Source organism: Petromyzon marinus, chromosome 18, assembly GCF_048934315.1.
Source record: "Petromyzon marinus isolate PM22_M1 ecotype Great Lakes invasive population chromosome 18, UKy_Petmar_22M1.pri1.0, whole genome shotgun sequence".
NCBI classification, from domain to species: Eukaryota; Metazoa; Chordata; class Hyperoartia; order Petromyzontiformes; family Petromyzontidae; genus Petromyzon; species Petromyzon marinus.
The window spans coordinates 2,488,429-2,504,362 of NC_133684.1; the positions used below are offsets into that span (position 1 = coordinate 2,488,429).

General features: G+C 48.6%; 1 protein-coding gene across 1 annotated transcript in view; it reads right to left on the bottom strand.

Annotated features, from left to right (window-relative positions):
- Positions 1 to 7,588: 7,588 nt before the first annotated feature.
- PDGFC (platelet derived growth factor C) overlaps positions 7,589 to 15,934 on the bottom strand; it is a 34,320-nt gene continuing 25,974 nt past the window's right edge. Inside the window, exons 5-6 of the mRNA XM_032956486.2 lie at positions 14,616 to 14,836; positions 7,589 to 7,835 (exon numbers count right to left, since the gene is read on the bottom strand). Coding sequence (XP_032812377.2) covers positions 7,725 to 7,835; positions 14,616 to 14,836 — 332 coding nt within the window. The 3' untranslated portion in view covers positions 7,589 to 7,724. The remainder of the gene's footprint in view (positions 7,836 to 14,615; positions 14,837 to 15,934) is intronic.

Genomic DNA, 15,934 nt, shown 5'->3' on the forward strand with positions numbered 1-15,934 from the left:
CCTTGTGGCTGCCCAGAGTCAGGTGTAATGTGCACGTCTAGAGGGCAAATGCTGTTGACTTGGCACAAAATGTTTTTTTATTTTTAATAGGCCCTGGATAGGTGATGGGTGGAGTCCACCCCTGACCGGGATTTGAACTTAGAACTTTCCAAATGTGAGTCACAAGCTTTTGCAACTGTGCCACCCGACTAGATGTCAAATAAGTAAATGAATATTTCGTTCGTCATGGGCCTTCTACGTGAAAAGTATCCAGCAGCAGTTATTCAAGCGAGAAAGCCACGGACTGGGTTCTGAGCAGAGCCAGGGTTGCTGCGTAATATGTATGGATATCAGGTGTCGTCCTATCGCTGCCACAATAATTAAGTTGAGGTCACTCATTTGAATAGGCTGCGAGGTTCATGAGAAGCGCAATCTCTCTTCCTAAGGGCATCACGTCAACAGAAGGAATCAGAAATGCAAGCATCGCCTTCAAGTCCTGGGTAACTCCCTACATAGACAAGGGATATTTTTTTTATTCTCTGCATTTGAAATGTTTTGAAGGCTCTATTTAAAAAAAGAATATTTTTTTATCTAAGAAAAAGAAAACAGTCAGTGTATTTGGACTTGTAAATACGTTACAGTACAACCGGTCGCATTTCTACATGATAGGGGACACTCCGCGTTTCTGTATTGACGATGTTGATGTAAAAGGAGTAAGTGAAGTGAATTGTACCCAGTTGCACCAAATCTTGAGTGAGGAAATGTAAAAGTGATGCAATACTTGGAGGAGAAACTGTAGATGGTTTTGCATAAAGAAAAAAATATACAGAGAATGCGAAACAACAACGTGAACATCTGAACGTTTGCTTACAAAACTTCGACAGAACACAGAGCACGCCCCTTGGACCAAGGTCTCCTCACGACCACTGTCTGTGATAGAAAAAAGGACCAGGTGTTCATTGCATATGATTATATTTAATTTTCCTCATTCTGTGAGGGAAATAAAGTGCGAATCCATATTACTTCACCATCACGCTTCTTACATAATTCTCAACCGAGTCTCAAGACTCTCTTTCAGAGAGGAGATGTATTATGTTGAATTTCTTTCGCACGGCACGTAGACAACCGTGCTAATTGGAGGTGCGGATTCTGCTTTGGAAAGTTTGTTTGATTCCTCTTTCACCGTTCTTGCATGTGGGATGAAGACGAGAGCACTCCAGGAAAACGTGGACGTAACTTTCTAGGAAGTAGACGATTAATCCATTAATATTTATTATTTTTATCCTCACGATATGTTCATCGAATAGTTTGTGTGTGGAGGGGACCAAGTGTCCCTTGCAGCCATTAGAAGCAGTTATATTAACCACGATGCTGAATAATAATTTCTTCATTTAGTCTCGACCCTGACTCTTACAACACCTGATTTATGCATTGTGGTCGCCCATTCAAGCACTATCCGGACTCAAACCTTACTTGACTTCCGAAATATGACGACATCTGTGAAAAGAGCTTCATAGCTCATCGGATTCCTCCAGTCTAAATATATATTCTGCTAAAAATTCCGATTGATTCTGACATCGGGCACATTCATCTCTATATTCCACACAAGCCGGGCTTCAAATACTCTCGCTAGCAGGAGGTTATCTGATCACGAATGCTGCTATGAACTGGGAGGTGCTCGTAACTTTAGACTCCTCTCTAAAAGCACATATGGCAGAAATGTCAATAACTGAAGGAGTGGCAGCACCTGCAGTGGATTATGTTCTTCAGGTGAGCACAATTAAGATCATTACCCTTTTTTCCCCCCGTCTATTTCTCCGAGACGTTGATTCTCACAATCCTGCATGCAGGAGCTTCGTGTTACCACCGGCTCTGGCCTTTGTGTGCCTGGCAAAAGCGTAATTACAACCGACACAGCAAGGCAAGTGCCCGCGCCCACCACTAACGTTTTGTCTCGCTGACACAATCGAGGCATTCTCTGCTGCGCCCTCTGGATTGTGGAGTATCGCTGCTTCCAGAGCTGACTGAAGTGGTGTCACAGGCTCATTACCCTTGCAGGGTTTCGACCAAAGTTGGTCCAAAAGGCAAAATTATGACGAATTGGCGATGACGCCAGGATCGTGTGTCACTGCGGCTCCTGCGTTATCGGTTGACGTGACTCGTCACTATCTTTGCACGTTCGCTATTGTCAGATGTAGAAGTAATGTCCGTTAAGGTGTTGGTCATATAGCTCGACTTTAAATAAGTTGCCAGAACAGAGGCTTCTGGCCTCTCAATATGAGCGACTGGGATGTTGTTTTTGTTTAATAGCAGTCAGGAGGTTGTTGACGGGCGGACCGCTTGTGCAGGATGGAGGAGAGGGCAGGTCTCTGACGTAGGCATTGTGAGAGTGGCTTCCTGATATCAGTGATAAAAGGAAGACCAAGAGCTGGTGCTGGTGAGACTACCTCACTATTTTGTTTTATTTTACCAGGTAAGGAAGGCCCACTGAGCTATGTAACTCTTTTCCAGCAGCGACCTGGCCACAAATGATAGCTCAGCGAAAGTGGCTTTTCGTGTGGACATTTGTCGCAGCCAAATACTCTGAACGCACGTTTCTAAATGCGGAGGATAAAACCGGAGGACCCGGAGAGAAATTCACGCGACCACGGGAGGAGAGAACATGCAAGCTCCAAATATACAGGCGTCAGGGTCGGGATCAAACCCATGATTCCTGCATAATAGGCGAGGCAGTTAACATCTCGCCAACGTTCTTCATGTAAGACGGGTCAATAGTGCAACAGCTGACAGATTTGGCACAAGAAACGAAGCGGTGGCGAAGTGTTGTGCTATCAAACGCATTGGCAGTGTGATAACTCCTTCGTATCTATTACTTTGGTTGCTTTTCACAGCTCTCAAATACCGCTGCTCCAAGAAATCCACCGCTATCCAACACTGCACCCCAACATAGCCGCTGACACTTATAATTATTGAGCCCAGCTGGGCCTACATTGTTGGGTTTTTTCAGCGGCAATCAGGAGTCATTATTAGAGCTTTTAAAGTACAGCAGGGTTAGACAGTCCCCATTTATTCGTCTCCTTGGTGATGGTCGTAGTAGTTGTAGAATGTAAATTGTACGTAAGATGAGGGCCTCCCCACAGCGTGCTGGCCACGGTCGGTATATGACCACACTTCACTACGATGGTCAATGTGCGAGTTGGTGAATGTGGGGAGCGTAAACGCGGTAGCTTAGACGCAAAGTAGGACGGTTGATTTGTTCTGTATTGCCCCCCAGATAGCCCCGCAGGTAGCCCCGCAGAGAACCCCCCAGGTAGTCCCCCCAGGTAGCCCCCCCAGGTAGCCCCGCAGGGAGCCCCGCAGGGAACCCCGCAGGGAACCCCCCAGGTAGCCCCCCAGGTAGCCCCGCAGGGAACCCCCCAGGTAGCCCCCCAGGTAGCCCCCCCAGGTAGCCCAGCAGGTAGCCCCGCAGGTAGCCCCGCAGGAAACCCCGCAGAGAACCACCCAGGTAGCCCAGCAGGGAGCCACGCAGGAAACCCCCGCAGCCTGTCGCCACCCGTTGTGCAGGGTGGTCGCCCCTTCAAACGCATGGCTCAGGCCTGCTTAGCTTCCGTAATCTGAGATCGGTTGCAATTTGAGTCATTTGAACAGAGACAGAATTCGAACTCCCTTTGTTTGATCTCAATTGATCCATCACCGAATTGCAAATAACAATGAACGCTCGCGATGTGACATCGGCAAGGTAATAGGATTAATCTCGCTCATCACCACCGACTTAAAATTTGACTGCCGAACAAACCACTCTCAAATTCGCAGCCCCCAGTGCATCCGTCCCTACCTCTGACTGACTATACCTGGCTTACATGCGAAATAGACACCCGGGCGACGGTAAACCTAGAAAGCTGCGTAGGAATTGATTTGAGCATCAGGACCGGAGTGTTTGAAAGCCCTGGGTCCTTGCTCCATTTGTCCCAAGCTTTTTGAGGCCTCTCGGAATGCGGTTCTGCGTGTTTCCGAGACGAGTTTACACGGGACCCCCCCCCCCCCCTGCTCCTCATTGGGCGGCGCCGGTCTTTGTTGCTCGAACTGAACTTGCAAGGGAAGGGCGAGGCTGGGATGCTCAACCGCGAGGACGCTCACAGCGGCGTGGGGGGCAGGGGGGGGGGCACTCCTCACGTGGCAGGGAGCGAAACGGCAAAATAAGAGGACCTAATTGTCACGGGCTTTCAACGTTACCGTAGCGGGGCCGACCCTCCCGGGACATGCCGATTTGCTTGATCTGCCGGTGAAGGGGCCACCCGTGGCCTCGGAGTAGAAAATCGAGACGCGCGGGGATTGATCGTGGGGGTTTGCGCGCAGAAAATTGAGGGCTTCCTTTTCAGAACAATCAGGGTAATTAGGAGAAGAAAGAGTACTTTATTTATAATCTCACATTATGCCAGAGTGCCGTTCTAGGAATAGCTTGGATATTTGCCAGATAAATATTTGTGGAAGTACTTTGCTGTGATTTGTCAAAAAATACATTTTTTTGGGCGCGGGGGTGGGGGGGGTAGACGCGACGGGACTTCGCGCATCAAACAAAAGAATCACACCGTGGTAAGGTCGCATTTGCCGGTGTTTAAAAAAAATGGTTTTATTTTTTTCCATAATGCTTCTTGGTTTAAATACGGAACAACAAAAAAATAGCGGGAGAAAACCACCAACGCAGAGAGCCAAACTTTTCACTTTTCCTGGACAACAACAAAAAGTATCATAAAGTATAACAGTCTTTTTTTTCCTTTGTTGTTTATTTGTTGCAGAAATACGGGGCAGTGGTGTACAAAAAACAGGTGTGCGTTTAATTTAAAAAGACGACGTCAAAAAAAATACAACGGCTTACGCAACGGATCGATGATAATCTGAGGAAAAGCAAAATAACCCCCTCCCCTGTTAATGATCATAAGCGCGCTTTCCACGGAGGGATACAGCCTTTTTTCTGGCATCGTCTAATGTCACTCGTAATCGCGTGAGATATTCACTGCGACACTTGTTGCCCTCGCAATGCCCCCTGGTGCACCCATGGGCATTGGCACCCCCCCTCATCCAACATCCAACAATCACTCTCAGTCACAAGGGCCGTTACAAAACATCAGTGGCTGGCCTGGTTTCCTTTATAAAATTGGAATCGAGGAGTCAAGCGGAGTCAAACTAAAGCCAACGACGATACGAGCGGGCATTGGGCTGCCTTTTATTTAAATAAAAAACTGCAAAAATGTTTGTATGGTCGCTCAAGAATTCCTTTTCAAAATGCTCTTTTTGTTGCGCGCCTACATGGATTGAGGAGCATGTGTTTTGTTTTAAACTCGGAGACCACTTCGGTTTTTTACGCCGCTCATTCCTCCGTGGCTAAAGTTAACCGTGAAATGGACCGTAAAGTAAATGTACAATTAACTTGAGACAAATATAAATGCATTGCCCTGCACCGACGTTTGAACCGTGTTCCCTTGGAACAATTAGATGGCAGAGTGCGATGAATCGCTGCTCTTCAATTGCTTTCTTGAGTTTTGGGTTGGCGTGCAATGTGGTTTTGTTATTGTTCACGAAGCGCGTACATATTGCAGTAAATCAGAGTCTCAGGCCTGAAGGAAGAATGGCACTGCTGGCATCTAGAAAGAATGCGGGCAAACGATGCTCTCATCCCAGGCGTCTTTCGCTGGGCTCACAATCGAAACCAAAATGAACGGCGATCGGCCTTCAAGAGCGTTGGCCATTCAAAATAATTACGATAATACAAAAACAGCATAAATGCCCTTAACACTATCATTTATGTAATATTTACAAGAAAACAGCACCTACATCATATAAATTAAGTACACAGACGAAGAATTATTACTCTACGGGCGGTGAAAATGTCTTAAAATAAGACAGTAGTGGGGCACCATACCTTTTTTTTTTTACAAAACTTGTTGTCTTGAAATGGTACAAATCTCAAACAAGCACATTCAATTTTTATATAAAGTTTGGGAATTATTACCGTGATGTATTTTTTTTGTCCATGAGTCTCAATATCTCTCCCCAAAATTAACGTATCCTTACTGCACATTAAACATCGGCATTCTTGCCTAAATTTGCCCTTGGCTACTCTCGTGTACTGCACGGGTATCGTGGTATGTTGCAAGGAACATATTTAAGTGCTTTGGCGTTTTGTTTCACATCCTTACTGTCGCGTTTTTCGACCGAGCGGAGCATCGGCGCACGGCAAAGAGGAGGAAGCACCTTGACAATGCGAAGAATTCTCCTCTTTGGCTTTTGAAGCGTCGCCTTCTGTTGAGCAGCGCTTTAAAGGCCAGGAGTGAGCAAAGAGGCCAACGTGAATTGCTTTCATGAACCAGAAACACAAAAAATATATATATAAAAACACCAGCAGCTTTCTCGTCCCCCTTTTCAACACACAATTTTTTTCGTGTCATTTTCTGTTTATTTTTCAATTATCTTCAATCGTCCCCCCCCTCCCCCCCCTTGTCTTGTTCTCCCTCCCTCCCTCTCTCTCTCTCTGGACCATTCACACAGCCCGTTCCGGGAAAGGACGAGGAAACAAAACATTTTGTAAACGCGGAGAGAAGCCTCGAGTGCGATTTTGAGCGATGGGGGGGGGGGAGAGAAATAAACGAAAGATAACATAAATGTGGGATGGCAGGTGCCCAGGGGTAGCTCCAGCGAAAGGAGCGCTCATCCCTAACAACAGAATCCTCAGCGTCGGTCACAGGCCCAGCCAGGGAGGCCTTCAGGCACGCGTAGAAACTGTTTTAAGGATTTATTTTCTATGTTTGGTTGGTGGTGGTGGGTGGGGGAGCGGTTAATTTTAATATATCTGTGCCACTTCCGCGCTTTTCTGCGGCACGACCACCAATCCGCACGCGTCTCTCTCTCTCAACCACTCTCTACCCCCAGCACCACCCTCCACCCCCCCCCAGGAGGGGCTTTGCGTGTCCTGCTGGAAAGCTCTGCCTCGAACGACATCGCCGTCAACCGTCCAGAGGAGCTCTTTAAAATGATAAAACGACGATGCCCTTGGGGCTTTTTTTCCTTTTGAGGCCCTCTCCGTTGCGTGACGCGCGCCATTCCTTTGGCAAGTAAAAGTTCGCCGAGTTTGTGCAATCAATTGCTGCTGACTTGAGTCTTTTCTGAGCAGCCGTGCCCTGTGGTGGGAGAGGAACAGCGGTGTTGAGGGGGCAGGGGGAAATTGTGGGGTGGAGGAGGAGGGGGGGGGCCGCCACAGTTGCTTGTCCTGAAACAGGTCCTTTTGTCCTCGTAGCCCCAGCTAAGTGGCCTGGGTCTGCGTGACCAATTTGGCAGGGCGCCGGTAGACGCGGCTGGCGCGTGCCCCCTCCCCAGCCCCAGCCCCACGGCTCCCCACTCGTGGATACCACAACTTGTTGTTCGTGCCGTTGTCGGCGCTAGCTTCAGTTCTAATTGGGTTGCTTGTCGGGGGTGGGGGCAGGGGTGGGTCGTCATTGGTCTGGGCTGTTGTGCTTTGCACGAGGAGCGCTGTCGGTGGCGGTGCTGCTGCTGCTGTTTGTATTTTTGAAGGCTCGATGCAAGTGGGGAAATTGCTGACAAATTGTCTTTGGCATTGAGGCTGTGACTGCTGGATTGCGCTGCTGCTGCTGCTGTCGTCGTCGTCGCTGCTGCTGCTGCTGTTGTCGCTGTTGTTTGTGGTGCAGCCATAAGTGCGATTATTATTCGTTTGTGGCTGGCTTGGCCACGATTTATCCGTTGACCCCGTTGGCACAGGTGCACTGGCACGCCTCGTGGTGCTCCAGGTGGACGTCCGTCAGGTTCTTGTGGAAGCTTCCTCTCCACGCCTTTATCTGCAAGACCTACGATGGCACCACCACCACGTGCACACACACACGCACGCAACACACATGGACACAGTTAAATATTCCTTCAAGAACAAGATGTCATCAAGACAAAAGCCGTTGATGCCACCACGCCTCACCAACATGTTCTACCCTCTGCCAGATGCCACAGCTGCCACACGGTAGCCACGTGGGCCTCTAACAGAGGTGTCACGTGTCTCGCCTCCTAGACCGCCGGAGTAATTAGAGAACATCAATTTAAGGCGCGTATCGCGCTCGAGGCGGTGACATTATTACGCCTGGCCACTGTTGTCTCGGCAGTCTTGACGTTTACACTCTGTCCAAGGTAATCGGCTAGGCCTGAGTAGACGACCTAGGGGAGGCCCATGACCGCTTCATACACCGTGATGTGCCACTGCTGTTATCCATGGCCGGCAATAATACTCAGGTGGCTGGATTTGTAGCACAGTTCACTTCCAACTGGGCCACTGCTCTCAATAACAACACAATACACGTATAAGCACACATACAAGCTCGCATACACACACATAAGCACGAACATAAAGATCTGCTTTTAGCCTCTGCTGTTCGTGAGAACATTATTCCACTTTGGTCAGCACTGCACGCAAAGGTGGGGTCTGGCCAAAACAATTCACTCCCATTTACCTTTAGGCTGAGTTAACTTAGGAAAGTTAGGAAAGTTAAAGTTAACCTGGGCAAGTTATCCTGTGCAAGCTCCTGAGAATCTTCAGGACTCATGTTATACATATTTGTTGTTATTATTCGTTCAGGAATAATGTTATGCATAGCCAGGAATCGATTCTAGGATGGTGATACGGAAGAAGTTAACAGTAAACACTGAGCTACATCATCAAATCACTTCTGTTTAGCCATCAAGGATGTGGTGAAAAGCGCTGTTAACGAGCACCTATCAAGGTTGACGTGGTACAGGGGGAAGTGTGTTGTGGCACGCGCCACGACAAACTGCCGATGCCTCCCTCGCGCTGACCTTCACGCGCTGCGCCAGATTAATTATCATAGAAGGCCGAGTGGGCCTAGGGCATGCTCCGGGCAGATGAAGCTGCCACTTTCCGTTTATGTTTGTCCATGGCCAGGAATCAAATTCGCAGCACAGGCATTGTAGGACGTAGCACGAGCTTATGCACCATCACTCATCACGCACACGCGTGCACTTGCACGCTCTCGTGCACACGCACGCACACACGCGTGCGCGCACATGAAATAACACCTTTGGTCACACTGTGTGCAGCGCTAAAACGACCTTAATCTAAAGCCTTCCCACACCAACTTTATTGACAGGAACAGATTAAATTTCTCCGTTTCATCTGCGCATGAGTTAGATATTAAATCTCCACCGTCTAGCCGCCTATTCCAATTCAGCATACTGCGGTGGAACAAATGTGGTTGGATGAAATATGTGAAACTGAAGTCTGCCCTCGAAATGTGTTTTCCAAAGAGGGTGCGTAGTAGGGTTTATTGTTTCTGCACGAACATTATGTTTTATGTGTGTGTGTGTCCGTGTGCATAGGGGACAGGAGTGCATTGCCGAATACGATTCATGACGGACACTGCCGCCCAAGTCTTGATTCGCAGCTACGGCCAACTTACGTGGCGCGTGACATCTGAACCGATCCCTGGGCCTTCCCCCCTAAGTCCGCTGAGTTTCAAATGAGTACCGGGCACAGCGTGGAAACATCAGCACTGGGGAGACAACGTTGGCTGGTGTGTTGTGGTCTGAATAACTCCCAGTACTTGCCTCGATAGCCAGCACAGCTGCGCGTGTGCGTGTGTGTGCGCGGTGTGTTTCACAATACGACCCTGGAGACCGAGGTTTTGATTCTTGGCCATGCGCAGTGTCAGGGGCACGTGGTTCCCGAATCATCCGGCCTACCTTCCCCCTGCTGGTGTCAGCTGAGTAGCTGATGCGGTGGTGTGGTCATCAGGAGCATTGAGTAAACAAAAGGTGTCTGGCTGTGCGTGGTGCAGGCCCACACACCGCTCATGCACGCACCATTCCAGCACTTATAGATGTTCACCAACAGCACTTGCCCCCAAGCTATCGAAACTGTTGCGTGTGGGGGGATAATACATTTCTGTATACAGAAGAGGGTTGCACAGTGCAATTTTGTGGACAGGATATTAAAGGTACACAGCGACCCACGTATGCCTCGTTTCGATCCAAAGACACTAACAAGACGCTCAAGTTTGACGCGGTAAGGTAATGCCGACGCTTGGTCGCTGTGACACTTTTAGCACCTTGGACCACAACAGATTTCGCTCGCCCCCGCACGAGGGTGTTTGCAGATTCCATGGGCTGGCGTCGAAGCAGCGGCGCTACGATACAGAGGGTAAATAATCGTTCTCTCGATGCCAATGAATGTACCCGCGAGGGATGATGCTTCCCTGGTGGAACGGTTGCCACACTGGACATTGCAACGAGGGAGGTCGCGGGTCTGATCTGCCGGCGTGCCGCTTGAAACAACTAGCCAAGTTTTCCTGAACCTCTCTGCCTCCGTCCTCTGCGCAGAGGTGTAAATAGGTTACCACCGCAGTTGATTTCCAAGTGGTGTGTGTGTGTGGTGGTAAATTGTGGGTTTTCCTGCTCTTTTTCGAAAACGTCTGGCCAGGTCTGGAGGAGAAGTAGGCCAACGAATATTCAAGAGGACCTTCTGCTAACAGTGACGTGGGAAAAAAAAATGCAGGGCCGCATCTGTAACGTTGACTATTCACCTAAGATAATAGGCTCGCTGAGTCTCGTTAGCTCTTTTTCATGCACGCCTGCATTTGTGATGTTGGGCCAAATTCATTTTTAAGTGTTTGGCATTTGGAATGAAACCAGAAAAGCTGGAGAAACCTACCGAGCGTGTGGGGGGAGGTAACATTTCATCTCGCCACACAGATGCATTCAATTATCCATTAGGGCAATGAGCTGGCCACCTTGTGTAGCTTTTTAAGAAGGATCACACAATTTCACATCGGTAGATTAGCTTTGTTATTCATTTATATTTTTTTATCCTCTTGTTTGTGATAGAACTGAAGGATGCTTACAGTTGAAACATTCCAGAGGAATATGGAAAAACCCCATCCTACCCTGCCTTGGCTCCCAGTGCCTTCCGCATGTGGAATAATCATTTGCAGGGGAGAGCGATAAATTTCTTTCCGTGAAGGCCAAAGGACGTGAGATGTGAACGAGTGATCCGAGTGGCAAGACACACAGAGCGCTCCTAGTTGACGATTTAAGCCTTGGGGGACATCGATGATGATGATGATGAACATGGACGATGATAATAAATCGACATCAATGATCAATCAATCAATGATAATGGATATCGATGATGATCATCATGGTCCAAGTTCAATGCACCTTAAGGGTACTAAGCAGTAGACTATGGCAGCTCCATCAAGGTGGCGTCATCGATGTCTGTGTCAGACAATGGACTTTCTCCACGGGAATTCACAGCTACTCAAACTTGATCGCGACACGGCCATTGTCTGCGATGCTTTGTCCCCGAGGCTCCAGTTTCTTGAGACTTTCTCCCACGCTCCTCACCCTCACCACCTATACAGCTCCTCACCCTCAACACCTATACAGCTCCTCACCCTCACCACCTATACAGCTCCTCACCCTCAACACCTATACAGCTCCACCTCTCACCAGCTGTAACAAGCTAATTGTTTAATCCTCAATCAGCGTATTTAATGTGTCGTGATGTTTGGCCAATGCTATAATCGGTTCAGGTGGTTATATTAATCTTACGCTTATAGCAGTGGCGTCAGTTCACTTTTGAAGTCGGCTGTTTGTTTGTTTTCAGGGATTTCCCCAAACAAATAATGTGACCACCCCCCCCCCCCCCACAAAGTGCGCCACGTAAAAAAAATAGCCAATGTTTTCGGACAGTTTTATTGTGGCTGTGATTAGCTTGCTATAAATAACGCGTTAGAAACGAATTTAACAGCAAGTTGGAAGGGACTTGATTTGTATTGGCCCTGTCTCCCATTGCTCCCAACCTCTGCACCTTACCTACAGGCAAGCACTCGCAAACACACACAGGCAGATATTTGACAACATGTTTGTTCTCCTTTTCTCTTGCTCCCCACTCTCACCCCCTCCCTCCCCTCCCTCCGTCTCTCTTTTTTTTTCCATCAAATTATTTTTTTGCAGTTGCAGGGCTGCACATTCCGTTGCCTCTCGCGGTTATACAACAGGCAGCTGCGCGGCCGCTCCAGCACGCGCCTCGCATAGCTCTAACCCCACAGGTGATCGGCCCAACGAGGCCAAACGGCGCGCGCGACTTTTCCCATCAGACCGCCCCCCTCCCCCTACCCACCCAGCCACCCACCGCAAAATCCCACATCGCCACCGTCGGCTTTGATCAATCCGCTGTTGGACGACGGCGTCCTCAAGACTGTGTCGTAATCCCTGAATCCGACCATTTGCTAAGCAACCCCAAAACCTGCACGCGAGCCGATTCCGAAGATTTATCGCCCCCCGTTGGACGCCCTCTTGGACGCGTTCCCTCCGTTGGGATGCCACCGTCGTGTAGCCCTTGACCATCGCCCATCATCCCACGGAGCGGCGTGTCCTGACGAATCCCACTTTACTTCTCCTAACAGATTTGATCGGTTCCCAACCTTTTCTCGACCCCCGGAAAATAATTTGCGGGCCGTCGCAGAGTGCAAAATAATGTCGTTTTGCGCAGGGATGAAATGAAATCTGCCACAGTTCCACTCTCTGCTTCCCTCCCCACGGCACGGGAGGTCACCTGTGGGCGGCAGGCTGCAGGTTGTGAACCACCGCACGAAGTCGTGAGTTCCGCTCACCGGTCCATAATGACTTCATTTTGGGTTAAATCGTGTCGGTTTGTAATTTTTCAAATGTATTTATATTTAAATATACTTATTTGATAATGTGCGCTTTATCATCAATTATTTCGCACCACTGATTAACACGGTTGGCTACGCACCTTGCTAAAGAAGGTCAACATAGATATACATACATTAACATTTTTTTTTTATCCACATTATATCGACATTGTCTCACCCAGAGAAATTAGTTATGAATTATAATATCGGTCCTGAAAGACTGTATAAAATTGTTCCTCTTACCATGTCTTGGCATGTACTAAGCGTGCATTTCTCCATGTTTGCGTACGTGTCAGTGTTTGTTCCACATGTCAATCCGTGTGATTTGGCCATATGCCACGGTCAGCCTTTGTACCAATTGGAGTCACACGTGCACTTGAAAACACAAATTCGTGCAGCCGGCCCTTTCTCATCGCGTGCTTGTTATTTTAAATGTATCTTGTTTTTTTCCTCTTCTGTCTAAATCCGCACGCATCGGTGCCGGCTGGCCTTGACCAATTAGAGTTTCAGCTGTGGCTCTGCATGCAGCGGTTCTCTCCAGGGGTGTCTTATTTTGTTTTCCCGAGGCTTGTGAAATGACCCTAAATATTTGGCTGGGAACGGTTGGCTTTGTAACGCCAGTCCACTCTACAATGGATTAGTCGCGTGGAAGATAAGAGCTTAACATGAGGCCAGCCTTGACAGCAACATTCAACACGGCCCGGGGAAGCTGCACGGCGAGGAAAATCATTTTTGGATAATTCCTAGAACACTTGACCCTTAAATGCAGCAATTCTTAGAGAAAGTTATATTTAAACTCGGCAGACACGCAAATATTTAAGGTTTCAGTTCGCTGCTGGATGAAGATCTCCCCAGTCCCTGCTCATGTTCGTCATGGGGGTAGTCGACCACACTTCACCACGATGGTCATTTTGATGGTGGGGGGGGGTGTGGGGGTGCCCAAGACCGGCTCCGATATCACTTGCTACTGATGTTGGCCATGAAGGGGAATCCCACTTGGGTCACCAAGCGAGCAGCTCCGCCATGGTTTAGGATATAGTGAGGAAAATAACGCTTGGTGGTAAAGCGGCTGCCTGGCACGTAGGTTGCTGTACAACATAGGACAGCAAGCCCTATTCATGATAATTCATAAAATTACTTGGGGGCATGAGGTCGTGGGTTCGATCACAACGCTGACACCTGTATATTTGGAGTTTGCATGTCTCTCTGCCCGTGGTCACGTGGATTTTCTCCAGGTTCTCCGGGTTGTCCCTCCACATTTGGACTCAACATCACGCGTTTAAGAGTATTTAGCTGTTATAAATGTCCACGTGATAAGCCACTTCGTTGAGCTATCATGTGTGGCCAGGTCGCTTCTGAAAAAGAGCTACATAGCTCAGTGGGCCTTACCTGGTAAAACAAATAATAATGTATCTTTTTGGTTCTTTCAGTAAAGTCACGTAGAATGAGAATGAAACAATAAAACAAAATAAGACAATAAAATTCTCACGACGTTTCGGCCACAACACAAGTAGCCTTCTTCAGGTGAAGGAACAATTGAAGCGCTTCAATTGAAGCACTGTCGTCCCGACAGTTCTCTTCCTTCACCTGAAGAAGGCTACTTTTGTCGTGGCCGAAATGTCGTGAGAATTTTATTGTCTTATTTTGTTTTATTGTTTCATTCTCATTCTACGTGACTTTACCGAAAGAACCAAGAAGATGAATCCTTGCAGTCACGAAAGCTTCAAATAGAAAAATAATAATGTAGTTTTCATTTAGTTTTACTATGTACGTAACAAGCATAATGTATCCGCGTGGCCAAACGCAGCTAAACAAACCGGTCATCTGCGCGTGCCCTTCCCCCCCCGACCCCTGCAACCTCAGGGCCCCCACATCCCCCCGCGCGCAGCTCCGCCGGGCGCCGGCGCTGGTTACCTCGTGCACCTTGCGTGCTGTGCGCGTGGCCTTGCAGCGGCACTGCGTGCAGTTGTGGGCACAGCAGGCGCAGTTCCCTCCGCAGCGGCGCACGAGCACGCAGCTCGGCCAGAAGACGGTGTCGGTGCGGCCCAGCTCCTCGCGCAGCGACACCGAGTGGTTGCGCGGCGTGCAGCTGTAGAGGCGCACCTCCTCCCGCAGGCGGTTCAGGTTGAGTTCCCCTGCGAGAGCAGTGGCCCGGCGTGGAGACGGTGTCAGTGCACGGCGGCCGGCGCACGTGCGCGTACCGTCGAACTTCTTTCGCCGCCGTACGTAGCCAACCGTGCTAACCGGAGGTGCCGGGGGAGAAGGACGACAAACTAAACGCGCGAAAATCAGTTCTAAAGAAGTTCGCTGCCAGCGTAGATTGAAAAGCGCACAACTCCAAGTGGCTTCCTAATCGCGGAAGGAAGAGCGTTCCGGACGGCCGCAAAAGCTCGCGCACGGCCGCTGGTTTGGTTGACAGACCATGGGTATGATTTACGTTTTGGTAAATTTCTCTGGGGTTTTTTTTTTAAAAGATGTATATTTTAAAAAAATAAGACAATTTTTTTGGGGGGGAGAGAAATATTTGCCGTGTTTCGGCCATTTCAGCGAGATGTAAATGTGGTTTAAAGTGCGAAATAAATCGCAGGTGACGTGTACCAATACGACAATCGCAAGTTTGCTAATTCACTCAGGCATTTGATTAGTCACACAGTGCCTTTGAATGTCTCATCTCCACGAGCAGTTGTGCACGTTGTCCATTCTGTCTCGAGTCGAGGTAAACTGAGGGCACCACCAAAGCTGTCCGGGTACTTAGAGATGCCTTTTTAATTTCTGCTAGTTTGGGTGCAACACACACAAAAATAAACCTCGTAATGGGCTGATGTCGGATTAAATGACGTTCTTGAAGGGAATAACGTATTCGGTATATAGTGGAGTGTATTATGATCACCGTAAGATTCCTAAAATGTAAATGTTTAAATTTGGTCCCCAAATTGTATGGCCCAGAGGTTTCTTGGTTTACTCCTCAGGCAGAGTCAGCCTGAAGGTCAAGTCTCGTGCTCAACACTCACAAATACACGATCCCTATCATCAGTGAGCCAAGCAATTTCCCTCCTATGGAGTGTGTGTCACCCTAAAGCTGACTGAAAGCAGACAAAAGTCCCTTTGCCAGTTACTAATGTGGCACTGGAATATGTTGCATGTAGGCCGCAAACAATTTGTGCCCGTCGATCGATTTTTAAGCCTCGTGAATGCAAACAACCGATAGCACGAAAAGCTTTTGCAGCCAATTA